The sequence below is a fragment of the Exophiala spinifera genome, assembly GCF_000836115.1.
Source record: "Exophiala spinifera strain CBS 89968 unplaced genomic scaffold supercont1.4, whole genome shotgun sequence".
Taxonomy (NCBI): domain Eukaryota; kingdom Fungi; phylum Ascomycota; class Eurotiomycetes; order Chaetothyriales; family Herpotrichiellaceae; genus Exophiala; species Exophiala spinifera.
In genome coordinates this window covers 1,358,370-1,386,281 of record NW_015622516.1, presented here as the reverse complement: position 1 = coordinate 1,386,281, position 27,912 = coordinate 1,358,370, and the positions used below count along the sequence as shown (strand labels likewise).

The 27,912-nt window shown below is 52.7% G+C and overlaps 9 protein-coding genes across 9 annotated transcripts; 7 read left to right on the top strand and 2 right to left on the bottom strand.

Annotated features, from left to right (window-relative positions):
• Positions 1-641: 641 nt before the first annotated feature.
• Positions 642-2,389, bottom strand: PV08_05705 (uncharacterized protein; the record flags this gene model as incomplete). Its single annotated transcript, XM_016380045.1, has 2 exons — positions 642-658; positions 706-2,389. 2 exons carry the CDS (start codon positions 2,387-2,389, stop codon positions 642-644), a joined length of 1,701 nt encoding a protein of 566 aa, XP_016235872.1.
• A 2,579-nt stretch (positions 2,390-4,968) lies between these two features.
• On the top strand, positions 4,969-8,634 carry PV08_05704 (uncharacterized protein; the record flags this gene model as incomplete). Its single annotated transcript, XM_016380044.1, has 3 exons — positions 4,969-4,976; positions 5,031-5,416; positions 5,474-8,634. The coding sequence occupies 3 exons, from the start codon at positions 4,969-4,971 to the stop codon at positions 8,632-8,634; spliced, it is 3,555 nt and encodes a 1,184-aa protein (XP_016235871.1).
• Positions 8,635-9,991: 1,357 nt separating this feature from the next.
• Positions 9,992-12,403, top strand: PV08_05703 (uncharacterized protein; the record flags this gene model as incomplete). The annotated part of the gene is made up of 10 exons (XM_016380043.1): positions 9,992-10,408; positions 10,465-10,593; positions 10,657-10,815; positions 10,869-10,989; positions 11,060-11,198; positions 11,258-11,487; positions 11,539-11,576; positions 11,635-11,875; positions 11,935-12,179; positions 12,236-12,403. The coding sequence occupies 10 exons, from the start codon at positions 9,992-9,994 to the stop codon at positions 12,401-12,403; spliced, it is 1,887 nt and encodes a 628-aa protein (XP_016235870.1).
• Positions 12,404-13,399: 996 nt separating this feature from the next.
• Positions 13,400-14,671, top strand: PV08_05702 (uncharacterized protein; the record flags this gene model as incomplete). Its single annotated transcript, XM_016380042.1, has 4 exons — positions 13,400-13,539; positions 13,619-14,023; positions 14,089-14,161; positions 14,225-14,671. The coding sequence occupies 4 exons, from the start codon at positions 13,400-13,402 to the stop codon at positions 14,669-14,671; spliced, it is 1,065 nt and encodes a 354-aa protein (XP_016235869.1).
• Positions 14,672-15,129: 458 nt separating this feature from the next.
• Positions 15,130-15,972, bottom strand: PV08_05701 (uncharacterized protein; the record flags this gene model as incomplete). The annotated part of the gene is made up of 1 exon (XM_016380041.1): positions 15,130-15,972. The coding sequence occupies one exon, from the start codon at positions 15,970-15,972 to the stop codon at positions 15,130-15,132; it is 843 nt and encodes a 280-aa protein (XP_016235868.1).
• Positions 15,973-16,921: 949 nt separating this feature from the next.
• Positions 16,922-19,981, top strand: PV08_05700 (uncharacterized protein; the record flags this gene model as incomplete). The annotated part of the gene is made up of 5 exons (XM_016380040.1): positions 16,922-17,094; positions 17,384-17,627; positions 19,312-19,608; positions 19,663-19,756; positions 19,815-19,981. 5 exons carry the CDS (start codon positions 16,922-16,924, stop codon positions 19,979-19,981), a joined length of 975 nt encoding a protein of 324 aa, XP_016235867.1.
• A 701-nt stretch (positions 19,982-20,682) lies between these two features.
• On the top strand, positions 20,683-21,001 carry PV08_05699 (uncharacterized protein; the record flags this gene model as incomplete). Its single annotated transcript, XM_016380039.1, has 2 exons — positions 20,683-20,744; positions 20,815-21,001. 2 exons carry the CDS (start codon positions 20,683-20,685, stop codon positions 20,999-21,001), a joined length of 249 nt encoding a protein of 82 aa, XP_016235866.1.
• Positions 21,002-22,023: 1,022 nt separating this feature from the next.
• Positions 22,024-23,104, top strand: PV08_05698 (uncharacterized protein; the record flags this gene model as incomplete). The annotated part of the gene is made up of 3 exons (XM_016380038.1): positions 22,024-22,246; positions 22,306-22,388; positions 22,445-23,104. 3 exons carry the CDS (start codon positions 22,024-22,026, stop codon positions 23,102-23,104), a joined length of 966 nt encoding a protein of 321 aa, XP_016235865.1.
• Positions 23,105-23,891: 787 nt separating this feature from the next.
• PV08_05697 (uncharacterized protein) lies at positions 23,892-27,764 on the top strand (the record flags this gene model as incomplete). The annotated part of the gene is made up of 1 exon (XM_016380037.1): positions 23,892-27,764. The coding sequence occupies one exon, from the start codon at positions 23,892-23,894 to the stop codon at positions 27,762-27,764; it is 3,873 nt and encodes a 1,290-aa protein (XP_016235864.1).
• Between the last annotated feature and the right edge of the window lie 148 nt (positions 27,765-27,912).

The window sequence follows — 27,912 nt, the reverse complement described above, 5'->3', positions numbered from 1 at the left end:
GGGACGACTCGGATGCTGGAGCGGTAGCCTGTGTACGACGGATGCGCGGAGGAGCGGAAGTGCCACAACTTACAAGGAGTGGCGGGCGTCAGTGACGGAACAAGTGTGCTTGCGCAATTCATTTGCAGTTCCGCCAAGTTTACAGCTGGAAAAGCGTCAAGTGTATACACATAGTAAGCGTCGATGTGCTCTCGGATCCTGACAAGTAGTCGTCTTTGATCTTCGCTTCCGGTGCTGTCACCGCTGGAGATGAAGTCAGCTAGAAAGAGAGCCCGAGATTTCTTATCGCGGTCATTGCTTATCATGTCACTCCCTGGCAATTTCAATTACACCACCTAAAGTCGTGCCTGTATTATCATCTTCTTTACTAGGAGGAATGCACCGGAGTATGGTATCATTGGTTTGTACTATCTGTCGTGCGTGCGAGTAGGATTGTTATCGCTCGACATGATCAACCTCTCGCTCCTGTTTGATATGACTCTAACATTCTTTCAGGGAGGCACCAATCCTGAATCCAAGGACCGTGAAGCTCTGTTGCGTCCAAGAAGATCTTGATACCAAGCCGGACGGTCTTCCAATCTCTTCAAATAAAACCAAGTATTCTTCCAAGCCGGCGTCGTTTGATGTTTCAAACCGAGGAGTCAGGTTTTCGGAGGAACTGTTCAGGTCAGTCAGAGAGTTCCCAAAAGAATGTATGAGACTTACAATATGCTCGGTGAAGGAGACTCTCTTCGAACAAGAATTCAACATCAGCACGAAGTTCTTTGCCATCAGCTTTCATGATCCTGTCTTTCTCCAAGACACCGCCGCAACCTTCAACTTGAAGTTTACAAGTGTTGCATAGTTGCAAGCCGCAGCCTCTGCCTGGACCCCGACCGTCCCTAAGCGGATCCCCTGTTATGCCAACCGTCTTGTCGACACAGCAACGCCAGTCTGCGAGTTCAGGGCATATTTTACAGGTGGAGTAGGCAGTACTATCGACCGGCGGATCCCACACTTCTGCCCGCAGCTGCTGAGCGTAAAGGATAGATTTCTGTACGCCGGCCTGATTGTCCATATGCTTGAATCGGTGAACTGTGCATTTTGAAATGTAGATCCGCCGTAGAGCACAGATGACGCACATACGAGTAGGTTCCTTCCCATTAGAACGATGGCCATCGCCGATCTCTTCGAGAGCAGTAGATCCTGGGTACTGAATAACCTTAGTTGTGATGCGACCGTGCCCAAAAACCCCAAATCTGAAGTCAGTGCAGAAATGGCATGGCCCAGCATTCTTTACATGCTTGAAATCGATCGGATGCGCCCAGTGCGTGACAATCTGTCTTATTGAGGCTGGTGATGCTGACAGGAGGGGGGAGTCTGGCGGCGAATCCAGCACGATAGGATTGGCCGAGCTGCCTATCGGGAGCTGTGATGGATCTGGAGAGGTCCGGGAATTCATTGGTACAGAGGCTTCGACGTGCTGCGGGTTCATAAGTGGTGATGTTTGCGTGGAAACGCCTTGCTCAGTTTTGGTCTCCATATTGTCATCCGCCATCGACGGTATGGTGAATGAGGCATCGTTTGTCGGGGTGGTCTCAATAGGAGAATCATCCGTCCATTTGACACATTCGATATCTTGTCGTTTACAGCGTGCGCAGGTATGACCGATCGTCCAAATGCACTTTTTTCTTGCAGCGTGACATCCTGCACACTTTGCTCCCTTCTCGTGCTGAGTCTGCTCTTGATCGGGTATGGTTCTGTTCCGTAATGCTCGGCCGTTAGCATTGTCAATTCCAGCGGACTCCTCATCTAGCTTCCCAAGGTATGAGTCCCGAGGTTCGCCCCGAGGTCGAATGGATCGACCTTGTGATGAATCCGGACTGACAAGATCGCCGCCGCCGCCGCTTTGTTCCACCTGGCCCGGGATTTCAGATCGGCCTTGAGAACTTTGCTGGGTAGCTAGTTTTCTTGGAGCTTCCTTTGAACTTCCAGGTTGGAGTCTCGGCGGAACGATCTTCTGTCGCTTTCGAAGACCGCCAACATCAGTATCAACTCCGCCACCATTCTGATTCGTACCGCGTGGGCTGCGCTGATTCCCACCAGCGCGACCTGTGTTCCTTACTGGTCTGCGCCGGTTTTCGGTAGCTGGGTCATAGTCATCGTCCGATGAGCTCTTGTCCTCGTATCCAACTGCAAAGTGCGCGTAGGAACACACTCTTCGACGGAGATCGTATGTTGAAGCTGAAATTGGGGTTTTGCTGGGAGATTTCAGCGCGAGATCTCGAGCCTGACCTTCACGAAAGAGATCGAGGATGTGGACAAATCGTGTTTTAGAATAGAATCCACAGTCGTCATAGTCGGGAGTTTTTGCTCGTCTCTCGTCCTCGTAAGGAGTTAAAGAAGCCATCTCTTCGGGTGAACTTCGGCGCGGCCGGAGGAGATGCTAAAGCGGCGATGACATTGTGTTGAGGATGGGTTAGTGCGGCGCGAGAGCAAGTGTTGAGGACGGTGAAGTGAAGAACGGCACCATTTGTGAAGAAAGGTGAAGACAAGTGTGAAAGGGCAGTAAAGTAGGTGTGAACCACACAAAGTGAAGGGTGCGCGGTGTCGACAAGCACAGGTAAACAGGTCATGGACTAATTATCATTGATTGTGCTTGTATGTATGGCAGCAACCTCCTCAAGTCTACGGGAAATCAAATTTTCTCTGAACACTGTTAACTTTGGTCAGCATCAGAACCAGAAACATCCAGCAATTGAACATCTTCGCAAAAGGAGTTTTCAGATCTAAGCCCTGTCACAGGCTGTGGTCGTCAATGCATTGGCTACGTTGACCGTCGTGATAAAATAGAGTAAATCATCATGTAAATGCATAACGCAAAAAGGTTAACTTACCAAAATAGTACTGATATCTACGAGGATCTGGACACCCAGTATTAGTACCAGATTCAAGGCATTTGTGAACGTGAAGAAGAATCTCAGCAGAAAATCAGGTATGACAGTCTCGTCTTGGTCAAGCAGAGCTGACTTGGACATATGCTTGTCTTTGTGAATGTGTCTATTCATCATGTTGTGGGGAGATCGAGCATAGGGCTTTTCACATACAAGAAAAGCGAGACAATACCTGGTGTTGTTGTCAGCAAAGTTCCGCGAGAATGGCAGATGTACATGGTTGCAGAGGAGAAGGTTCAGGAAATGCATGAATGGTAGTTTGTGTTTGTCTGCATCAGTGGACTGAATAAGACTCGTCATCTAGAAGAGTTCATCATGGAAAAGGCTGGAGTAACAGGAAGAAGTGTTCAGCTTACCCATGGCAATAACTCAAGCAATTCGCCGCCTGCATCGACTCTTAGCCTAGTCCTTCAAGAAGAGTCCAATACAACAGAAACAACATGTCGAAATCAGTGGGCGAGGTTTTCTAGGCCTGCCGCAATAAGGCATTTCCATCAAGACCAATCATTTGTGACTGTCGGCGCCCAGTGCCATTCATCAAAGAATTGTAGGAGAACGAGAGGATTAGAAAGGTAGCCATACCATTAAGGAGCCACATCGATACCTGGTTTGATGTCAGCCAGGTGGACACGATATACATGAGAATGAATGCAATATTGGGTATGCTCGATCAGGAATAGCCATTTGATATCTTCTGCGACTCGAAAGCCTCAGCCGGTAATTTCCAGCGTATATTTTCAAAAACAATCATCATGAGAGAGGGGGAAGGACGAAGCGAGGACGGAAGGCACATACCGGAGTCGAGTCAGGGGCCGGGGCACATTGCATCGTAGAGAACGCAGGAAAGCACTATTTTCCGGAGTCAGTCTTAGCCAAGGACGACAGGATGTAGCGTGGTGGGAGATTCGGTTGATCAGACTGACGTGCAATGCGATTTTGAGTTTCATTCCCTGAAGGGTCAAAGACTCTAGTTTGTTACGGTATGCAGATTCATCACAGTGCTGGGAATGACGGGTTGGGAACTCACTTTGAAACTTCAGTTCTGCCAGCGCTCAAGGTCGTGACCGTCGAGGTTCTCCATTGAGTTTCCGCATGCTCTCTGCCACCTCTTCCAAATAGCTGCTTCCTTTTAACCGGGGGTTTCGCCGTACGACAAGGACACCGACGAATCTACCGGGTTAGCTGCGTATCATTGGTACTCGACAAATCCGTAATATGCCAGGAGCAGGCTTTTCGACAATAGCTCTTCTCCCATTCACGCAGGACCTGTGCCTCAGCAACATAAACTAAGGACGGGGAATGGAATAACAGCCCAAGCACAAACGTGCGTCGTTGAGGTCTGTTGTTTGGAAGCACAACTTGAGCCGACTTAGATTTTGTCCCTGCAAAAATAAATACTAATAAATTACTGATTTCGACGGTCGGATCACACAGATACGAGGCGCAGTCTTGGCCGCGCTTTAACATGTTTGGGATAGTGCTGTTCAGGTTGGGCAACTTGGCCGAGACGGTGAGATCACAGTATGCGTCGACTTCATTGGCCGTGGCTTCACAAATAGCCGCTGGCATTTCTTACAACACAGGTGCAAGCACTCAGCGCCATCCCGCATTGTTTCTAGGGTTCCTGCGCCTTTGTCCCGCCTGATCCAATCTACGTTGCCTCTGTTGCTGCAAGATACTCTGTCTCCAACCACGATGGCTGTTTGCCTTAGAACCCTGCTAGGCAGCTTGTCTCTAGCGGCCGCCTCGAGGGCAAGAATAGAACACTGCTATTCCCAATCCCCCGGATCCAAACACCAAGCGTTGGCTTGATCATCACCAGACTTTACCCTTTCTTTGCATTGTAGCGTTTCGAGTCTGCTTTACTTGTTGCCATATCACATCCCCGACTCTATCTTTGACACGGCCGCCGTTGCCTACGCGATGCGGTGTATCCCACGACCGACTGTGACATGGAGCACGTCGGCGCTTAGCCAACCAATCTTGTAAGACTGGCCAGTTTGTGAAGGACGCTCTTCTGTTTGAGACGTCCACCATGTCCATGTACGTCCGGGCTTTTTGAAAACACGTCTCGCCCGCAAGCTGACCCCTCAAAAGTCGACCGTGGACTGTCAGTGAACAGGCGCAATACTCTCCCAGTACTGTTGCCTTCCCTCCTCCTCCGCCTCGACCTAGGGATGGGCAGTCTGCGGCCTCTCCAGTCCGACCTAGCAGTCTCGCAATCCCGTCGCCATTGACCATTAATGCTACTTCACGTCCTATCTTTACGCAGACCCCGATTTCCGCAACTTCGTTGCATGGCCCATTTTCTCCCACATACGTGTCCTCGCCAGGCCCTAGCCCAAGGACGGTGTTGCCCATGGCTGGAAGAGCGTCGGCGTCGTCGCACTACAATGTTCCATATGATCCTAGGGAATGGGTCGAAGGCAGCCGGAGATCGTCGATGATTATGGACGCTCGACCTGCTGAAGGTCAGCCGGAGGGTAAATAGTGTTCCGAACGTCCACAGCAGTCAAACCAAGGGACTGATCTCTTTCTAGATCCAGATGGCATATCAAGTCCTCCACCACCATATACAGCTCCGCCAGCACGAGACGCTGTTGCCACAAGTGCCAGCTCAACTGTTTCGCCTGCCGATTCCACGTTTACCGGCGGGAATCAATCTCGGACACACACACCTGCCAGCACTGTGGGTGTCGTCTCTCCGTTCACCCAGCCGGCGTACTCCTTGGACGATGGCGGCGGTGGTCATTCGAATATTCCAAAGGTGACCCAACATTCTAACAGTACGGCTCGAACCACCGGCATTGATAGTCGAATCGCTCGAATCAGCATGGGACTGGACCATGCGGACATTCGGTCATCACCTGCTTTTGTAGCTGCTAGACCAGCCTCGATAGCGAGTCTTTCGATCAACACCGCCGCTGCGCAGCAAACATTCTTGCCTAGTGTACTGCAAGATGGTGGAAATGCTCCTGGAGCGTTCCCTCCGGCCTCGAGAAGGGCAGCGTCTGCTGATGCAAGCTCCAGCCATACCTCAAGCAGCAAAGGCTATGGGAGCTCGACGTCAAGATCTTCATCCAAACAGCGTAGTTGGCAGCCGGGGATGCCTCTACCTGGCCCACCTCCCGGTCCGCCACCACCAAACACGAGATCGCTGAGCGCAAACGGGGTGCGAATAATGTCTCAGGGTCAAGTATCAGGACCGAATTCTCGATTCCACCATCGAGCACCAGTCCATGCTCCAGTGCTGAGTCCTATGCCGCCTACGCCAGCTAATTGGACGGAGGATTCGACTTCGCGGTCCAACTCCCGAGCTCCGATGGCGTTGCATATCGAGACTTCCAACTTGGATCGCAGTAGCATAAATGCAGCCGGGTTGAGTCGAAGCGCGGCTATGCGAGTATCTTCCGCTAGGGGTCTACTTGAGCGGCGAAAAAATAGACGCAGCCTCTACGAGGGATCTCAAGGTGGATTCAGTGCGTTGACCATCGAGACAGATCCATGGCTAGATGGCAGAAGTCCTGGTGGCATCAGTGCTGATCATTCCCCTACCCTCGACTCTCTTCTCTCAGGCCCATCCACACCTGCGACAGACCGTAGAGGCTCCCGTGCAACCTCTCGAGCAGGCTCCCGTACAAGAACTAGCAGGCCTCTTACGCCTCTCTACCCCCCCAGAACTCTCCCAACACCTCCTCCAAGCCACAGAAATCCTACGTCTGCTCATAGCGCTCTCCCTTCCAATGCATCGTCGGTTTGCGAGGTTGTACCGGGTGACCCCGAAGAATTCGTCAAAGAAGCTTCTCGTCGACACGAGGAGTTTCTCCTTCGCGAAAGCCAAGCAAATACAGATCTAGAGCGCTTGCAACTTTTTATGGATTTTGTCGTTGCAGAATCACGGATCCGGAGACAGCGGTATCCTTCAGCATTTGTGGATGGTAAGTTCGACACGTCGACCCTCAACAAACGGATGTTCCAGGAGGCGGCCGTTGAAGGAGTTCCTGTTGAGAAGGAACACGCTTTCGTCAGCGGTCAAAACCCGGAAGCAACGTGGTGGAAAGACTATCGTCCCGCGCTTTCACCGATAGCGAGCATGAGCAATGACGAAGTGAGCTCTCGGGGCCGAACTGCCAGTCGCTGGTGGCAATCTCAGAGCGGATCAGAAGTCGAAGGCGGGCCGAAAAAGATGAAGAGATCTAAGAGGGAGTCCAAGTATATGGGTTTACCTGCCCTCTCGGTTCAAGAGGTTCTCTCTGAAGCTGACACGCCTACTAATTTCGACGAGCTGTACAGTAGCGAGGACGTGTATCCAGCAGAAAAAGCCGACCCAGAATCATTCGGCATTTATGGAAGTGATGTGAACGACGCGACATTTGACAAAACCTCGGAAAATGAGTCCGAGTACACCGCCATGGACATCTCCAGGTTCATCACTCTTCCACCGCCGTACCCGAGGCATCACCCAGCCGTCAATAATAGCCACCCTAGGCTGGTGGCATACCGGAAAGCGGTCCGAAACCTGAGTGATCTCAGTGAAATACAGCGACGCCGGGGCCGGCATGACCTCAGCGTCGAGGCACTACGAGCAGAACACCAACGGAAACTGTCAGAAGGGCGGCAAACATTCAAGGCCAACATTCAGCAGCAAATCGAAGAAGGCAGCATTACCTATGCCGATGCCGCAGAAGCCGAACGAGCCTTGCGGCTAGAGGAGCATGCGGCTGAAAAGGCATGTCTCCAGGCCGAGTTTGATACCCTCCAGGATGTGGTCATCAACCCGATGCATGACATGTTGAACGAGCGGGTGGGACAGCTTACCAACAACGTCAATGACTTGGTGGAGAACCTGGTGGCGGAAATGCACACTTCGAACTTGGATCGAGCACAGCAAGAGGGAGACGCCACGCCCGAGATTCTCGAGTATCTGACGCAACTCAAGTGGTTGTTCGAGACTCGAGAAGCCATCCATAAAGAGATTTTTGATCTTCTGAGTATGCGAAACGACAAATACAAGGCAATGGTGTTGCTGCCCTACCATCAAGCAGGGAACTTGGAAAAGATTCGAGACACCGAGGACTTTTTTACGCGAGACAGCCTTGCGCGGCGGAAAAGTTTTTGCGACGAGTCTCTTGAACGCTACCGGACATTCGTCCAGCTAGTTGCGAAGAATGTCGGGCAAGAGGTAGAATTGCAGTCGTCTTCGTTCTGGGATATCGCGCCCAGTCTCCTCGACATGGTCCAGAAAATTCCGGACGACTTGTACCATCTGGGACCGATTGCCATTCCGGATTCCGAATATATCGAGAACCCAACATACCATGAATACCCCCAGCAGTATCTGTACACGCTGCTTGACCACGCGGAGAAATCGACGTACCAGTTCATCGAATCTCAAATCAATCTACACTGTTTGCTGCACGAGGTGAATGGGGCGCTCATAGGAGCCGAGTACCGAGCCGCAGAGGCGGCGAGGGCCTGTGAACAAGTTGTAGCTCAGCCTGTGACCAAGGCGGATGATGGGAGATTGGCAAAGGCAGAACGAGAGGCATCGGCGACGGCGGAGCTTAAGCAGCAAGTGAGTATGATTGAGGAACAGTGGCTGGAGGCATTGGGGAGTGCGTTGCAAGGCAAGAAGAAACTGGTACACGTTTTCTTGGAGAGCATTGGGGGATGGGACGAGTCTATGCAAGAGGATGGATAAGAGGGATCTAATGTTGCTCTGTACGGGAATTAAGTAGTATGGCAACGATGGGAGAGTGTAGGTAATGTGATACGATTGTGATGAATGGGTCAGGAGGTACGAATAGAAATGTTTCTATCTACGAGACGAAAGTACAGGGTATGGAGTACCTCGTAGCTGAGGTGCTTGACGGGTGAAGGGAGCGAGGATGAGAACAGAGTACGAAGCAAGACTACATGCATATTGTAGCTTGCTGCTGTAGGTACCTACAGATGGACGACGTTGCGGAGCGTCACAAGTACCTGAGGCTATCAGAGAGTCATGTGAGTGCGGTACGTTCTATACGTACGAGTACCTATACAAAGGTACATGAGGCACTTACGTCATCGGATATCTATCTATGGGGAGGTATTCGTATACCGTACATCGCTATACTCGGCAAGGCACGTACCCTACCTCGAGTACCATGTTATGTACCTATGTACCTACCTATTCTTTGGAAGAATTCTCCGTCCTCGTGCAGAAACTCACCCGGACTTAGAGCAGCAGGTAGACCGGGGACTTCCCTTCCTGCTCCTGCATCACTCGCTACGAGGACTGATACCTCTTTAAGCCCATGGGGCGTCAGGCGGCATGTGCCAGACCGATCCATAGGAGATCGACAACTTCAAATGGCACGTTGATGACGGCTCCGTTGATCGACATTTGCGCCTGACATCTCTGACCAACGTACACACGCGATCGCTGTCCATCGTTCGATCGCCCTTAGCGATCGTCGTACCTTTTTCCACAACTCACCGTCTCCCCCACCGCTGCCCGCAAACCCAGACGAGGAGGAACCAAAACAAGGCCACCCCAGCACGGACTCGCTTTGCAGGGGACGCCACGATGGCCCGGTGACCGCGAACCGTTTGACTAAGAAAAGAGTACGGGATGTACGATCAGTCAAGAAACTATACCAGGACAAGACCTATACGAGTACATCCCTTGGTTCAGGACAAGACCAGGCACCGTTTATGACGTCGTCGGTGCTCGAGGCGCATTCACACACACTTGGACCCTTACAAGGCGTTTGCCGTACAACCGACTCCCCAAACCCAACAATAGATGTGATCTACGATAGAGGGCCTCAAGGACAGTAATCCTGAATACTTGTGGGACGAAACAGATAAGACGCACAAGAATCTCTTGGTCGGCTCTTGGTTTTCTCTTGACTTTGCTTACATCTTCCACCATATCGTACCTTGTGTCCGTCTCGGCATCCGCCGTAAAAGCGTCATTTCACATTCTCTTGTCCTCGGTGGCGCGTTGACATTGATATTGACGTTGACACTGACACTCACAAACACGAACGTTTGCATATATATGCCTGCCCACCATGGCTGATAACCAAAAGATCCATGACCAGTCCAACGAGAAGCGGTCTCAGTCGAGCGAGAGGACGGCCACCGGCGCCAACACGGCCAATATCGAACACGTCGACCGGCCACGCAAGAAGAGCTTTACCGATGTCGACACCCAGCATCTGAGTGCGGCATTCGAGAACCCTCTCAGTGACATCCCCAGAGAACAGTTACTGGCCGAGGTTGAAACGTTCTGCAGAGACCACAACCTCATGGACCATGTCGACACGTTCAAAAAGGGGGCACTGGTCGCACAGAACCCTCATTCCCCAGAGTCCATCAGTGAGCTGACGCCCGAGGACCACGAGGTTCTTCGTCGGGAGCATACCCATCGATGGAATCAGCCATGGACACTGTACTGGCTTGTCGTCATGTGCTCGCTTGCTGCTGCGGTGAGTTCTTCGTGTGGTTGAAAACACGACATAACCAGGCTAACGCTCATCAACAGGTCCAAGGCATGGATGAGACGGTCAACAACGGTGCCCAAGCACTGTATCTCAAGCAGCTCAACATTACCACAGATCGTTTCTCAAAGGACATGGTCGATAACTTGACAGGACTTGTCGTTGGAGCTCCGGTAGGGTCACCCCACCCCCGTCTTAACACGATCCATCATCCACTTACAAAAGCGGGAATGTAGTATCTGTGCTGTGCAATCCTCGGCTGCTGGTTGACCGAGCCTTGCAACAAAGTCTTTGCTCGTCGAGGCACAATCTTCATCTCCTGCTTCATTGCTGCTGTCGCCTCCATCTGGGAAGGAGTCGCAAATTCCTGGGTCAATCTGTTCCTGGCTCGATTTGTTCTCGGTAAACTAACATTACCTCCCATAACTCGAACACAACCGCTAATTAGTTTGTGTCAGGTCTGGGCATTGGACCCAAATCTTCCACCGTACCTGTGTATTCTGCCGAATGTGCACCGGCTCCTATTCGAGGCGCACTGGTCATGATGTGGCAAATGTGGACGGCTTTTGGTGAGTTATTGCACGCTGAACCCGTGCTGTCGTCAGACGTGATCTCCCAATATCTGACCAATGTTTCCAGGCATTATGCTGGGCAATATCATGGGCGTCGCTTTCGGTGGCCTTGATCCCGATCTTGGTTGGAGACTCATGCTCGGTAGCACGGTCGTGCTTCCTCTCATTGTGTGCGCTCAAGTGTATTTCTGTCCTGAAAGTCCAAGGTGAGCAGATGTTTTGAACGCCGCGGCCGACTGTGACTTGTACTGAAGCACAATTCCAGATGGTACATCCAACACAGGCACCCTGAAAAGGCTTTCCGATCCTTCCAGCGTTTGAGACACAGCGACCTTCAGGCCGCTCGAGACACCTATTACACGTATGTCGGCGTCGAGTTGGAACGAAAGGCCAACCGAGGCAAGAACTTGTTCACTCAATTCATTGAGTTGTTCACCGTACCCCGCAACCGACGAGCCACTTTGGCAAGCTGGATTGTCATGTTTGGGCAACAATGTGAGTAATCCTTGTTCTGCTTTGTCAGGACTCGACTCTAACGGATTGCAGTCTGTGGCGTGAACGTTATTGCCTACTATAGTACCACTGTACGTTTTCCCGAGCCTCCTTCCGATCGTGCTGTACAGTCCTGCTGACGAGTCTCAGATCTTTATCGAGTCCGGATACTCAACAAACTCTGCTTTATTGGCGTCAATGGGTACCGGCATCTTGAACTGGGTCTTTGCTATCCCCGCTGTCTTCACCATCGACAAATGGGGGCGTAGAAACTTGTTGCTATTTACCTTCCCTTTCCTTGCCATCTTTCTGCTGTGGACCGGCTTTAGCTTCTGGTTCCAGGCGCCAAAGACCAAAGTCGGTATGGTCACTACTGGAATGTACCTGTTTGGTAAGCATCAGTCTCGACCATTGACACCTGAACCAAAACAGAATGCTGATTATCGGCAGAGGTCTTTTATTCTCCTGGCGAAGGACCAGTCCCGTTTACCTATTCGGCCGAGGCCTTCCCGGTCCACGTGCGTGATGTCGGCATGTCGTGGGCAACGGCAACAACTTGGTGTTTCAACTTCATCTTGAGTTTCTCGTGGCCACATCTGTTGACTGCGTTCAAGCCACAAGGCGCGTTTGGGTGGTATGGTGCATGGTGCATCATCTTGTGGTTCTTGATATTACTTTTTGTCCCTGAGACCAAGGTACGTCGTGCAGCTGGCTGGGCCTGAGATCGTTCGTTACTAACGATGGGTTACAGGCACTTACACTGGAAGAACTCGATCAAGTGTTCGGTGTCAGCACGCGTAAGCACATGAGTTACCAGTTGAAGAATGCAGTCTGGCACTTCAGGACGTGGGTTTTGAGGCAGAAGCTTGAACCCATGCCAGAGTTCTACCAACGAGCAGAGAAGCTCAATGAAGCATAAATGTGTGAGTGAGAGAGTGTGTGGAAGAATGTGGGCTGACACCGGAAGCGTGGTGTGTCGTTGGATGAGGAGACAATATACCGGAGAGATGGATTGACAAGCAGACGAGGATTTGACAGATTTTGTCATGCTGTTTGGAAGATGATTCTTACAGGTCACCTCAATGTACATGTATGTCCAGGACACCTGGACTTGATGAATAAGATGCTGTTGAATGACCATGATGTTACAGTGGCCGATGACGCAGCTGCAGGACCGGCGGCGATTAGTTGATCCTCTTCCGTGGCTGCGCCTGGGCTGATGGGTGCTCGGTGTTGAAATGCCGAGATGGCGTTCGATGTGGGAGATCGGGAGATTGCGGGAGAGACAAGCGTCTGGAAGCGGCCTGGAAATGCCCCCCAAGCGCCCGCAATTGCCCTTCCAAACGCCCCCAGAAGCTCCAGCGCAGCGAGTCTGGGCGGCGACTCGGGAAAAGCAGGGACTGGCCGTGACCTCGGCGCAGTGTGAGCTCATGGCCCCTCATTCTCGCATCCATTACCGCGTCGCTCCCTCTGCTACTCCCATCACCAACCGACTGAGATTGTTCGGATGATGCATCTGGCATGCGGAGTGCCATCCACAAGTGGCCTTTGCCTTCGTGCTCCCCCTTCCGGAGACATGTCCTTCTCCTGTGTGCGAACATCCAATGCCTCGACTACCCGAAAGATGGGGCTGTTCGGGATGATAAACATTCCTCGACTTCTTCGTCAGTAGTTACAATTCAGTTCACTCTGACCCGTCTCGCTCGATCTTCTTCTTCTTCTTCTTCTGCTACTCGTCTCCTCTCACATCCAGCTCGTCCATATCATCTGTGTGTCTTGGTGCTCCAGGCCCAGCATCTCCCAGAAACCATTATCCGATCGTGGTGTTGAGCCGCCTTGTTTCCATTTCCCCGGATTTCGAGACTTTGTCGTGTGCTTTTGCTCTCCTGAACCAACCAACTCTCCAAACGACGACATGGCTGCCAACGGCAATGGCGAGTCCAACGGCTATGCCACCGGCACCGGCACCGAGAAAATCAACACCGAAATCGTCACCCTCACACGTTTCCTGACCGAAGAGCAGACGAAACACAAGGAAGCCACCGGTGACTTCACGTCAGTCCCTCCCCTACCACCCCTTTCGTTGTGCTGCTGTAGACACGCAGGATGAACTGACTTGACTTGAAATCTACAGGCTATTATGCCACGCTCTCCAGTTCTCCTTCAAGTCCATCGCCTACTACATCCGCCGAGCCACCTTGATCAACCTGACCGGTCTGGCCGGCTCGTCCAACACAACGGGTGACGACCAGAAGAAGTTGGACGTCATTGGAAACGATCTGTTTGTTGCGGCCATGCGAGGCTCCGGAAAATGCAGAGCCCTCGTCTCGGAAGAGGAGGATGAGATCATATACTTTGATGAGAGCCCGAATGCGAGATACGTAGTCGCCTGCGACCCCATCGATGGCTCGAGTAACCTCGACGCCGGTGTGAGTGTGGGCACGATCTTCGGTATCATGAAACTGCCGGAAAATGTGGTCGGAAACAAGCCCAAGCCAGAGGATCTGTTGATGCCAGGAACAGAGTTGATTGCTGCCGGGTACGACCCTGTTCTTCCTTTGAACCTATGGCGAAGACAAAAAATACTAATATACTACGTCGCAGATTCACCATGTACGGCGCCTCGGCCCAACTAGTCATCACCATGAAGGGCGGCTCTGTCAACGGCTTCACCTTGGTACGTTTCCTCTATCTTACGTTTCGTAAGAAGCACATTTGCTAACCGCATGGTGGCCCGCAGGACAACGCTCTAGGTGAATTCATCCTCACACACCCCGACATGCGTATCCCCAGCAAACGCGCCATCTACTCGGTCAACGAAGGAAACAGCTTGTACTGGGACGACAAGACGAAAGCATACTTCGAGTCTCTGAAATTCCCCGCGAAAGAAGGGGGCAAGCCCTATTCGTCACGGTACATCGGGTCAATGGTCGCAGACGCATACCGTACGCTCCTGTACGGCGGTATCTTTGCGTACCCGGCCGACAAGAAGAGCCCCAAGGGCAAGTTGAGAATCTTGTACGAGTGCGCGCCCATGGCCATGGTCATGGAGAACGCAGGCGGCAAGGCTGTCAACTCGAAGATGGAAAGGATGCTGGAGGTCAAGCCTACGAGCATCCACGACCGATCGGGCATCTTCATGGGTAGTCCCGAGGAGATGGACAAGGTCCTTGCGGCGCACAAGTAGGGTGGGTGGTTTGTGAAGTTGCCGTGTTTATTATTTGGTCAAGAGACGACAAAACCAGGATCGAGCTAGTGAGCATCAAGTTGGAATAGTGACCATGACAACAAGCCAAGTTTGAAACGTGGGTGTATATTTCGTTTGTTGTTGTTGGTATTGGTCGATTTTGCCACGATGCAAAGCTTGACAAACGAGCCACGTTGTGAATATGACGATGACGGGAACGGGACAGATGGGAAGGGATTGTTCAATATCCATGCACGATAGTTGTTTCCGCGAAATTGAAACAGATGCAAGAAAGATTGAAAGTCAACACAGGAGTTTCAGTCAAATTACAGATCAGTTCCAAGAGTTCTCGTCATTACGGGGTGTTATGTGATCCGTTCCGCGCTCCATCCAAAAGCTAACACCCTTTGTAGGATTTCCGTCTGTAATTTACTCCGTAGAGAGTAGCGGAATCCAATTCACACAGTCTGCAACCGTGCCCGAAAGTCGGCGAGGGCATCGACCACGTCCTTCTCGATCCCCTGTTGCTGTTGTTCCTGTTGCCGCGACGTTGCCGTGCCGTCGTGTCCATCTCCACCGTCCTGTCCGCCGACGCGGCTTTGGGCGAAGCGTCCATATCGCAAATCGCTCAGGTTGCCTATCCTATCTTCGCACTGGGCGCGGGCGGCGGCGATCTGGGCTTCGAGAGACGCTATCTCATCTTCAAGCTCGGAACCCGCCTTCTTCATTGCGTCAAGAAGCGACGTCGCGCCGTGGTTCTGTCTGGCCGTGGTTGAAGGGAGCGTCGAGCCGTGCGGTCCGTGCAGGCGGGCGTCCAGGTCTTGTTCGACCTGGTCAGTCGTCTCGGCGGCCGCGTCTGTGTCGCTGTCGTCGTCGTCGGCGTCGGATTTCATGACGCGAGCATCTTCGGATTCCGGGTCTGATGATGGTGATGATGAGGATGCTGCTGCTGCTGCTGCGGCGTCCGAGGCGTCGTCGCGGCGGCGGCGGCGGGGGGCAGAGCGCTTGCGTTTTCGAGACGTCGGCTTCTCCGATTGTTCTTCCCTTCTGATCTGTCGCGCGAGACGGGCCGCCAGGGATGTGCTGCTTCGGCATTCCTCTCGGATGCGGCGCCGGATGTCGTCGAGTGTGCTGTCGCGCTGCGATTGGAGATGGCGGTAGAAAGGTTTGAGGTCTGTGTGCGTCCGACTCGTCGCGGATGGGAAGAGCGATTGGAAAGACGTGTAGGGGAGGATGGTGGGCAAGGGAGACGGGTGGAGCAGGTAGGACGTTAGGATCTGATGCTCGTTTGGCGGTGGCATGGCTTCGTCGGTTATCGGTGATGAAGTACCATAACAGTCCTGGTCGAGTGGTGCTGATGCGGGATACTGAGGAGTCAAAGAGTACCCAAGGCACCTAGACACGCTGTCGTGTTGGAATGTCCCGGGCCAGTACGAACTAGATCCGGTCGGAATCGTTCAAGACACTCGCTCAATGACTGCAGGGTACGGTAGTCAAATGGAGTCTCCGCGAGATGTCAATTCCGAGGGTAAACGTCTCGGTAGTGCCACCGATGACTATGGGGTTTTTGTGATGAAAGGACTGCAGGTCTAGCTGGTCAACGTCTTGCTCGTCGTTGGCGGTCTTCCCCGGTCGGAGGCGTGGGCTTCAGATTTTGACGAGAAATTCCACTAATCCAATTGAACTGATTCACGAAACCATTCAGGGCATTGAACGTTGTCGATTTGGCGCCTGAAACACCAGGCTGGACAGTTCTTTGCTGAGGCAGCTGACAGAGAGCGAGCCAGGGTTTGGCGATTTGGGGTGCCGTGAGTGAATTTCTTCTACTGGCAATAATCGGCGTGTGAGTGTATACTTTTCTCTCTGAAGCCTACACAATGATGGCTGTAGCTGGGCTTTTGCTAGGCTGTTCACATAGAACGTGGAAATGAGGTTGAGGGCGTGGTGTAAAGTGGCATTGGGAACGCGTCGCGACGAGCCAATCAGAGCTCAGGGGTCTTTGAGAAAGTGAAGCACCGTCTGAGGCTCAATCTGTAACCACCAACTCATCCTGAATTGTATCCTCAAGTCTTCTAACGCCATCTCGATCAATTCACTGTTCTTCGGTTTGAGGTCGAGCTCATTGTATTCAATGGCAGTTTGATAGCACTTGCGCAAGCTTTCTCTTGTTGAGGGCGCAGGGTTGGATTTTTCCTTCCGTCACCTCCTTTCATCTTTTCGCAAACTTCAACGCATATCCCTTGAATCACCATGCCGCCGCAGTCATCAGAGACGAAGCCGATGTATCAGAAAGACGAAAAGGCCTTATGTTTCCATGGAGAACTGCTCTATGAAGCTAAGGTGCTGGAAGTCCGGCGAGTCGACCCGAAAGACAAGACCTCAGCACACGAATATCGAGTCCATTACAAAGGATGGAAGAATACGTAAGTTTTGTCACCGCCCAATTTCACTGCGTCTTACGCGTCCCTTCCTGGTGATACAAGGCTGCACTGCCTGGCACTCGCTGCACCTGATCGCGACGGTCCAGTAGCCGTGAGCGGCACCTCGTGACCGCCCTTCACCACCAAACGATGTGTTTACCGGCGGCACTTCTCCCTGTCGCGTCGCGTCTACCACTTCCACCGCTAAACACTGCACACAAACCCACTCCGTTCATCGAGATAGAACCCTGTCGAGCCCGGAAAAGGAAATCGCTGACAATATCCCGTCTAGCTGGGACGACTGGGTGCCTCAGGATCGCCTGCGCAAACTCACAGACGACAATCGCGAACTCGCAGCCAATCTGAGACGCGAGGCCACCGCAGCTGTGACCAAAGCACAACCAAAGGCAACAGGCAAAACCCGTCGTGGCCAAGGTTCGGAATTCGGATCAGGCCGAGGCAGCGAAGAACGGACGTCGTCTGTTCCTGCCGGTGGGAGAGGCACCAAGCGTGCCAGAGATAACGACATCGAGAAGGTGTGTGAGTCCCAAACCCCGTGCAGCCGTCACTGGCTCGTTGTCGTGAGGAGGACCTTGCCCTGTCTTGGATACCCGTTTCCCGTGGACCTCTCTTCGTGAACCAACTCGTACTCTCTACGGACTCTGAGCCTAGAGGACCACGGACCTGCTTGAGCAAGGAGAAAGATCCCCAGAATATTAACACACGCCTTCTGGTACACACAAAAGTGACGGACTCGTTCAAAGAAAACATTGTGCACTGTGATTTTTGCAACCGCAAGACAAGATGGATGGCAGCTCCGCAACCAGCAATGGCGAAGCAGTGGTCCAGAGAAAGAAGCGAAGAGACCCTGTCCTTGGTGACAATCCAAGTCTTGACCTGACGCCTTATGTCCCACGCCGTGCAGCCGTCCAGGCGAACTCTCGTTTGTTGGGACCTTCAAAGACCTCTGGACCTGCAAAGCCCTTGAGACCTACAAAGCCGCGAGGATCCACAAAGACACGTGCACCTTCAAAGGCATCAGCAGCTACCAAGGCACGAGCCCCTACCAAAATACGAGCCCCTGCAAAGGCACGAACCTCTGCAAAAACATCAGGGCCTTCAAACACAACAACCCCTGGTAGGCAGAGCACCCGCAAACCTCATGCTTGGCCAGCGACGAAACCAACTACCACTGTCCCCAGAAACACCAGACGTGCCAGACCTTCCTCGGATCAGCTTCAAGCACCCGCCCCCAGTCCTCGTCATGCAGCAGCATCTACGAAGCCGAAGACAGCAGCCAGAAAACCATTGAAAGAGACACGGCCAGGAAGAATCGTCGAAGTGGAAACATCATCCGAAAAGTCGAAATTTTCGAAGGCAAATCAAGATACATCCTTGCAGAAAGCGCCTGCCGTAGCAGCTACCCATGACAAACCCCAGTTACATCAGCGTCGCTCAGAGCCCAACCGTGCATCTCAGCCTGTTCAGCCTGCCGACGATAAGGATCTCAGTGACGAGACTAGGGAAGAGAGAGAGACTGTCAATGACTTCATTCGCTCTGTTAGAAGGCAAACCGGCGGCAGACCTGCACCTCCGCTTCCATCTACGACAGCCAGTCAGGATGATTCAGATGCCACAATCACTGAGGTCGACTCAGACGCAACTATCACTGACCCTGAAAGTGATTGGACTCCTCCTCACCGTGCACTCTCAGAGCCGTCTGCCCGATCTTCCCTTATGGGTAGTAAAGCATCACGAACCCGAGACCCTGCAGTCGACCGGCGCTGGCGATCTAGCGGCATGGTCGACGCTGCTTATCGTCCCTCACGCCGACCGAGACGCTGAAGCTCGCAGCAAGGCCCAGGCTAGCTCGTCACTGATTTCCTCTGTTTGCTGGCCCCTTGAACACAGCGTATCAATTGCATGCTCCCCATGTTCAGACCCAAGCCGCATAATCCACAAGCAGTTCTATGGCACGTATGACCGACGTTGAAAGCAAGCACCAAATTCTCGTATCGACATGCAACTTTCTTTTTACACACCCTTAATATGTCTGGAACGCTGTTGGATGTCAGAAGCTTCACAACTGGACCCTAATCGAATATCTCCCGGAGAAACCCTGAATACCTTCAACACATTTGCTGAACACGGAGCTTCTTTTTCTTTTTTCCTTTGCCCCATCTAGAGCTCGACCCTGACAAGTGCTTTGCTGTATCACAGGAAGATGCCTTTTACAACCGCCCCTCGATTCGATTTACTATCCCCGACCACCTGAAAAACCTCCTAGTCGATGATTGGGAAAACGTCACCAAGTCGATGCTTCTCGTCCCGCTTCCCAGCAAGACCCCAGCCAACTTCATCTTCGACGAGTATTTCAATGAAGAAAAGCGAAATCGTATGATCGGCTCTGCGGAAGCTGACATCCTGGAGGAGTTCGTCGCTGGATTGAAGATTTATTTTGAAAAGACTGTTGGAAAATTGTTGTTGTATCGCTTTGAGCGCCCGCAGCTAGCAGAGGTCGGTTGTATTCCATCACATCTTGTGTTTCTGAGGGCTAATGATTGATGACAGATGCGCAAGCTATGGGAGTCTGGCAAATACCCCGAATGGGAAGGAAAAGGCCCAGGAGACTGCTACGGCGGCGAATTCGTCGCTAGGATGCTCAGTAAGTGTTCCCTGCCATCGGCTTCACTTTTTGCCGCATGTTCACTAACCTCGTATAGCCAACATGCCGGAGATTGCTGCTCAAACCAACCTGGATCAAGATCAAGTTGCGCGTTTGAAAGCCGAGCTGCTCAAGTTCACGAATTGGTTGTCACGAAACAGTGAACGTTTCTTCTGCGCAAAGTATGAGAAGCCAAGTGCCGAGTACGTCGAAAATGCTCGCTGAACGGCCGACGAAATCTGCTCTTATGGAAGGGAGTGTACGAAGAAGACCAATGGGAAAATCATGAGGACCGGACGTCCATCAGGCAAGGAGAAGTGGTGTTTTGCTGGAGGACTCAAGGGCGAAGGATTATTTTCTTCCACTATTGCATGTTTACCAGGAAGCGCTCTGCACAACTAAGTGCTCTTAATTGCGAGGCATTTGAGCGTCTTCAAATCGAACAGGTAGACAGCCTGGAACCCACCCGAAAATAAGAGGGTGTACTCTTCGCGTCATTCTTTCTCCCGATGTACTTCACGTGGCTTAGCAGGAACATGCGCTGTGCTCGTATCGTGTCAATCACAGCCTCGTTGCCTTCATAGGCCACATTCAACACGCCGGATCATAGGAAATTTCCCCTTGACATTCTTTGGAAGGGGTCTTCTGCGTGCCTTACGTCGGCAATTGGTCAACGTCCCACAAGATTGACTTTTGTTCGCGAGTCGGAATGTAGACGTACCTGTACCTCCCGACTGTAGCGGGGGTCTCAATGCCAAGGCGAAACTGAGTACCTTAAGATTCGAAGTGATACTCCCTACAGGAAGGACTATCTCATGGATTAAAAGGACCCAAGTACCCGCAACAATAAAATCTGCAACATTGCTGACTTACATACTTGCGTGCTGGCAACAATTCGCGATCAGGAAGTCGTCCATTCTCGAACCATGTCTCACGAATCAGTCCACTATTCACGACCTCGTACCTACGGCAAAGGCTCTCGCGGCTGGTGAGTTGTACCCTCCATGTCCATTGACAAGGTCGGGATGAGCACTGACTGAACAACCCTTGTCGTCTAGTCGGGTGAACGGCGATAAAAAGCATTCCGGTATCATTCGAAAATACGGCTTGAACATGTCGCGACAGGCTTTCAGAGAAAAAGCAGAGCAGATTGGCTTCAAGAAGGTGAGGGCTTGCATCTGCCGTGTATGTGTGGATCGTAGAAGCAAGAGACTGACCGTGGGTGCCTTTCGACAGTATCGGTAAATGCCACGCTCGCTCACTGGGGGTCGGAACGGCGCAAGGGAGTGGAAGCAAGATATCCTCTGGCGTTCCCTGGCGTTCGACATTGCCATACTCGTCCTCTCTCTTTGAAGCTTCTTCACAAGCTGGAAAATGGGCAAATCACCGGGCTCTCGTCCATTTCTTGGGGCTGCAAGAGCGGGACATTAGTCAGGCTGCAAAAGGCCCGATCTATATAGAGAAAGAAGCTTTCAATCGAGAATCCATGTACTTGGGTTTTCTCCCCAGGGCCAGTTTTGTGTTTGAAGCTTCTCTGCAGCTTATTCCATGGCCTCTTGGTCGCGTGCTGTAAGTCGAGATCCAGCGTACCTAGACATACAGGTATGGTACCAAAAAGCGGAAAGGAGCCCGCAACGCCGAAGAGATTGTGCTATAATGACTACTCCTCGGTCTGACCAAAGAACGATGATCTCGCATGAACTGTCATCCTTTTCCAGAAGAGGGTGTGGACGTACTTGTGCAGCCATGGGACATGGCTCTCCGAGAGAGGGAAAGAATGTACGAGTATGGCCGGCTTCCAAAACTAGGGAGCACGTGATCCGGGGCGGATCTCGCAATACTTTCCTTTCCTCTTGGCAAGTACCGAAACGGCTTCTCAATTTCTAGATGTTTCGGTGCTACTGGAATGACATTTCTATGTAGAGCGGACTTTTTCACGATTCTTACGATTTCCACGAAGTGAACGCAACGAACGACACTGCTCTTCCCTTCGCTCCTATTTGTGCGCAAGAGGTACGTATAGTTTGCGGTTTCCCTACCTAATTACATGATGAGACTCCAGCTGGCACCAGTCTGAGAAGACTTGTACTCTTTACATGCGGATCAGCTTTATATGGCTACATGCCTACCCTCTGAAATTCCTTGTCTACCACATATATATGATCCTCCGTTTCTGTGGACTCGTTCACTGATTTGTTTTAGAAATAGAACTGCTCCTCAGCTCGTCTACTTGACACTCCGTCTCCCCTCACCATCGACATTTCCTCATGGTTCTCCACAACCCAAACAACTGGCACTGGGTGATGAAAGATGCGGGACAGTGGGCCAAGGACTATCTAGAGACAGAGAGCAAGAAGCTTTCGGCCGAGCAAGATGGCGTTTCCGCCCAGATCACTAAACTGGTGTCCATGGACGGTGATGTGGAGGTGAGCCAAAGGAAGGGCAAAGTTATTACGATTTTCGACGTTGTATTACAACTTCAATACGAAGGTACGAGCCAATGTCGCCTATTTGTGCCGTTGGGGAACAAGCCCTAACAGTGGACGCAGGCAAGACAGCAGATGGCACAGACGTTAGTGGAAGTATTCGGGTTCCAGAGTGCGCGTACGACACGGAACCAGACGAGTACGTTGTACGTTCCTATACCCGAGACCTAGATCCGCGGCAGCCCCGCTGACATCTTAACAGTTCGAGATAGACATTTACTCCGAAACAAAAGAGAAACAACCAGTCAAAGACTTAGTACGGTCGAAACTCACCCCTGAACTCCGAAAGGTCTTTTCAAGTCTTGGGCCCGCTCTGATCAAAGAGCATGGAAAAGATTTACAACACGCGCCTGGTTCCAATCCTTCAAGCGGGTTCGCGACACCAACGTGGCATCCCGAGAGAGAACGAACTCCTATTCCCTCAAACACCACGACCACAACAACCACCGGCAAATCTTCCGTCAATACGACAACAGTCACGGCAACAGACGAATTCCGAACAACGGCAGAAGAGATGTACCAGACATTTACAGATCCTCAACGTCTCGCGGCTTTTACTCGAGCTCCTCCGCGGGTGTTTGAGGGTGCAAAGCCAGGTGCCAAATTTGCCATTTTCGATGGTAACGTGTCGGGAGAGTTTGTGACGCTGGAGCCGCCGAAGAAGATTGTGCAAAAGTGGAGGCTAGCACAATGGCCAGAAGGGCATATGAGCACTCAGGAAATCTTCTTCGACCAAAACGACGTGGACCGAGTGACCAACATGCGCGTTACTTGGACTGGAGTTCCGGTGGGCCAAGAAGAGGTGGTTCAACGGAATTGGGAGGGATACTATGTGCGCAGCATTAAACAGACGTTTGGGTAAGTCTCACCAGACTTCTACTGCGGTTTGAATGTGCGCTTGCTGACCGTTTTCATTAGATTCGGCACGATTCTTTGATCCATTCTCATGCGATGACTTTCGGCTATGCATCATCAGGTGAATGGCGCCGTGGTGTTCTTGGACAGGCAAAAGACCTGGACAGGGCGTTGCATTATTGCAGAAAATTATGCCGTGACAAAATGTTTCGTCTCTGTGGCAGCCGGAGAAAAATGTACCCATGGTCCCAGAAAGACGAATGAAATGAAACTATTGAGATACCACCAATTGCAGTACGACCAGCTCTCTTTGTCTTTTTCTTGCCTACCTGGACCTTTTCCCGTTTATCGTCTCTGTTGGTTTCCAAGCTTTGGGGATCTTTGGCGGCAGGACTTGGTGGATGTTGCAGGGAACATCCCTGAAATCGCCAGCCAAGTCTACGTCATGTATCTGCAGCATTTCGTATTCCCCATTTCCAAGTTGCGTTGCTTGCACCGCCACACCTGTTCTCCCTTTCTCTCCCATTGCTTTCTCACATTTCTGGTCACTTACAGAATAGACAGTCGACTAGTCCCAGGTGACTGTCATCGACAGCACGTCGACATTTCGAGAGTTCCTGAAGACCTGGTTGTTTTGGAGTTTTGTTCGCACACGAGGCTGCCAAGCCCCGGGATCTTCCCGTCTACATACCTATACCCTGTACTGACTGCCGAAGGTACCCCGGGTAGTTAGAAGGTAATCAAGATATTGAGTGGTGAAAGGACACGGAGGCCAGTCAACACAGGGGCCGAAGATGCCAGAACACCAGATTAAACAACGCCATGGTCAAAGTTCCAACGACAGACCTCGAGGCGACGGAGACGACGACGGTCAAGATGGACTCGACCTGACTACCATCCTCAACGAGAACCAGAGGGCCGATCTGACACTCCTGGTCGCCAACCTGGCCGAGTCGATGCGCAAGTTGATCCAAGACAACTTCGACTCGACGGCCGGGTTGAACAGAGCTCTGTTGCGCGAGGGGATGAGCGAGGACGAGAAGATGATGGCCGCGGACCCGCACGCCGATGTGTCGAGCTACGACCGCGAGCGCAGACTCAAGGACGAGGCCGACAGGGATCTGGCGACGGATAGGATGAAAGCGCTGAAGAGCGACGCGCTGAAGTGTTTCGACGAGTGGCGCGAACAGGTCATCATGCGCGTCGGGGAGGCCGTCAACACTTCGCCCTCCTCCTCGAAGGTGAAGAAGAACAAGAAAACCCAGCCCACGGCAGCTACGGCCGCTGATGCCGGTAAGACTCCAGAACGAGAGGGGTCGTTGTCAGCGACAGCGACGGCGACGCCCAGAGTCCCAGTCGACGTGGTCAAGGGCCAAGTTGCTGTCGGCCCGCGCAGCGACAGGGCTGCGGCGCTGTTGAAGTTCAAGGACCTCTACCCTGGGGCTAAAACGCCACTGACGAAAATGACCATGAAAGAGCGCACGTTGATCCTCCATTCCGTCCTGCTCCTGCTCATCAGCCTGGAACACTACAACGCCTTCTCGCGCGTGCTGATGCTCAACCTGACCCGCTCGCTGAAGCTGCCGCTCAAGACGTTCGAGCAGGACGAGTACACCACGGCGCGGGGCCTGCTGGAGCACGCGAGGGAGATGGAGATGGAGACGTCGGCGGACGAGGCGATGAGGGCCAAGATCGAGGCCAACAGGCACGCGAGACGGAAGAAGGTCGCGATCGCGGCGGCAGCGGGCGCCGCCATCCTCGGTGTCAGCGGCGGGCTTGCTGCGCCTCTGGTGGCCGCGGGCGTGGGCTCCGTGATGGGCGGCCTGGGCCTGGGTGCGACCTCCGCCGCGGCGTATTTGGGGAGCGTCGCGGGGAGTACGGTACTCGTTGGTGGATTGTTCGGCGCGTACGGTGGGCGCATGACGGGTCAGATGATGGACCAATACGCGAGGGAAGTCGAGGACTTTCGATTCTTGCCTGTTCACGGAAGGTATGACGATAATGATCACGATGGAGAGATGCAACGCGACGGAGACGGAAAGAACAACAGCAAGGGCGGGAAGACGAAGAAGTGCGAAGACGTTGAGCAAGCTGCGCACGACCATAAGCTGAGGGTCACGATCGGCGTGAGTGGATGGCTGACGGAGAAGGAAGAGGTGGTCAAGCCGTGGCGCGTGCTTGGTGTTGGAAGCGAGGTGTTCGCGCTCAAATGGGAACTGGAGGCCTTGTTGAACCTGGGCAACGCGATGAACGGTGTCGTCCAGTCGGCCGCGTGGGGTTATGCGCAGAAGGAGGTTGTCAAGCGGACCATATTTGCCGATCTGGCCGGCGCCATGTGGCCCGTTGCGCTGATGAAGGTCGCCAGGGTCATTGATAACCCGTTCAGCGTTGCAAAGAGTCGCGCCGACAAGGCGGGCGAGGTCCTTGCGGACGCGCTGGTCAGGAGAGCACAGGGAGAACGACCTGTCACTCTGGTCGGCTACAGTCTCGGTGCCAGAGTCGTGTATACGTGTCTCACGAGCCTGGCGAGACGGGGCGCGTTTGAGATCGTCGAGAACGCCGTTCTTATCGGAAGCCCAACGCCGAGTGATACGAGCGACTGGCGTGTCTTGAGGAGCGCGGTTGCAGGCCGTCTTGTCAACGTGTTTAGCGTCAACGACTACGTGCTCGGCTTCATGTACAGAACGAGCGCCGTACAGTACGGCGTGGCCGGGCTGCAGAAGGTAGAAGCTCTCAGCGGGGTCGAGAATTTCGACGTGAGTGAGGATGTGAGCAGCCACCAGAGGTATCGCTATCTTATTGGGGCGATTCTGAAAAAGATCGGGTTCGAGGATGTCGACATGGATGCAGTGGATAGAGAAAAGGAGGCCCTCGTCGAGATGGAGAAGCGGGAGAAGAAAGAGAGCCTGGAGAACCAGCGACGTTGGATGATTAGGAGGGAGAGTCGTGGCGGTAACGAAGATCAGGAGGCCGAAGGTGAAGCAGAGGCAAGCGAGCTGGAGAAGATGGTTCGGGATCAAACGAAGAAAAGCCTTGTAACTCGAGCGATCGAGTACTTCTACTTACCACAGGTGCCGAACGCGGATGATGTGAAGAAGATCACAGGATCTGTGCAGGGAATGACCAACGACCCTTCGTCGGCGGCAGGAGAAGCTACTGACCAGACAATGAAGACATCACAAGGGTCAGTCGAACCCCTTACGACGCGCCTATACAGGAGTTTGCCCAGCATGCCGTATGCTAGCACGTCGACCACAGCTGGGACTGCAGCTCCACAGAATAGCCCCATCGACACCAAGAAGACAACAGATAAAGTAGGAAAGACAGGGAAAGGGACAGTGGACCAGGGCCAAGGGTACATCTCGCAAGCTTCATCCTATCTGTCCTCCTTGCGGGCAGGCCGTGGGACTCAAAAGGATGCCACGGGGCAAGGCGAGAATGCCACAACTACAGCGTCTGATGTGGCCAATACCACCGCGTCTGCAGCCAAGGGAGCTACAGGGACGCTGTCCGACACAGTGACAACGACTGTGAAGAACACCCTCAACCCGAAAGACAATCCAGCTGTGAAGTCTTCGAGACGAGCTGCAAGAGAGGCCCCTATCATCCATCAAGCGAATGACCGCACTCCGCAACCTATCAAGGACAAGGCCGGAGACGTCTCGGACATAGTGGGCACAACGGCACAGAACACAGGCCAGACGCTTCAGAAGGGTGTGGACACCGGTACCAGTAAAGCTACTGACGGAGGCAAGAACGCAGTAAGCCATGCTCAGGAAGCCGCAAAGACAACAGGGCAATTGACTCAGAAAGGCATGGACACAGTGACAAGCACAGGCGGCAAGATAGCCAGCTCAGCAACATCGCAAGCACAAGATACCCCCCAGGCAAGTCAGACATACACGTCCCGAGCAGCCTCGTATCTACCCGGCCTACCTCGTCTCGGCTTTGGCAGTGGCGGTGAGAAGAAAGCACCGCCAAAACTGGAGAAACGCGCATCGTCGTCGAGGAACGTCACCGAAAATAGTCCAAAGTTGGACAAAAAAAAGCCCTCAAAAGCAGCGGAGAAACCAAGCCCGCCAAAGCTGGATGGACTACCCTCCGCCAAACTGGAACGAACGCCGTCAGGCTTGAAATCACCACCCGCAAAGGTCGAGAGAGTCTCTTCTGGAGTCAGGTCTCCTCCCGCGGACAAACTCGAGCGTGTCTCTTCAGTTGTCAAGACTCCATCCGCGTCGGCCCCGACTCCAAAGGTGGACAAAGAGAGTGTGGGACAACTTCGAATGAAGCCTCCAAAGCTGGGTCCACGGAGGACGAGTCAGCAGCAGCAACAATCTGGTGCGAAGTCGCCGTCGGCAGGTGTGGGAGAACAAGGCGTGCCATCTGCTGAGTCCATCCACACGAAATTGTCCAAGTTACCATCAGGATCAGTCGATAAAGCAACAGGGGCAGGAAAATCCGCGACTTCCAATGCAGCTCAAGCAGCCCAGAAGACTGTCGGCGCGGGAAAGAGCGTGAGCGGAAAGGCAGAAGATGCCGCGAAGGGTGTTGGGACGACTGCAGCTCAAGCTGCCGGGAAGACGTCTGAGGTGGCACAGGGAGCGGCACAGCAGGGCGGTGGAAATGTACTTTCGAGTGCTGGAAAATTCGTTGGCTTGCGACGATGAAAGGTTGTAATGATTTTAATGTTTTATGCTTTATAGCCAGCTGTAGTTTCGACGGTCTATGGCCTGGAGAAGCTGGAGTCTGGATAAGCGAGAATAGTAGAATGTGATAGAGGTAACGCCCCTCAAAGTAAACATGGTACCGTAGTAA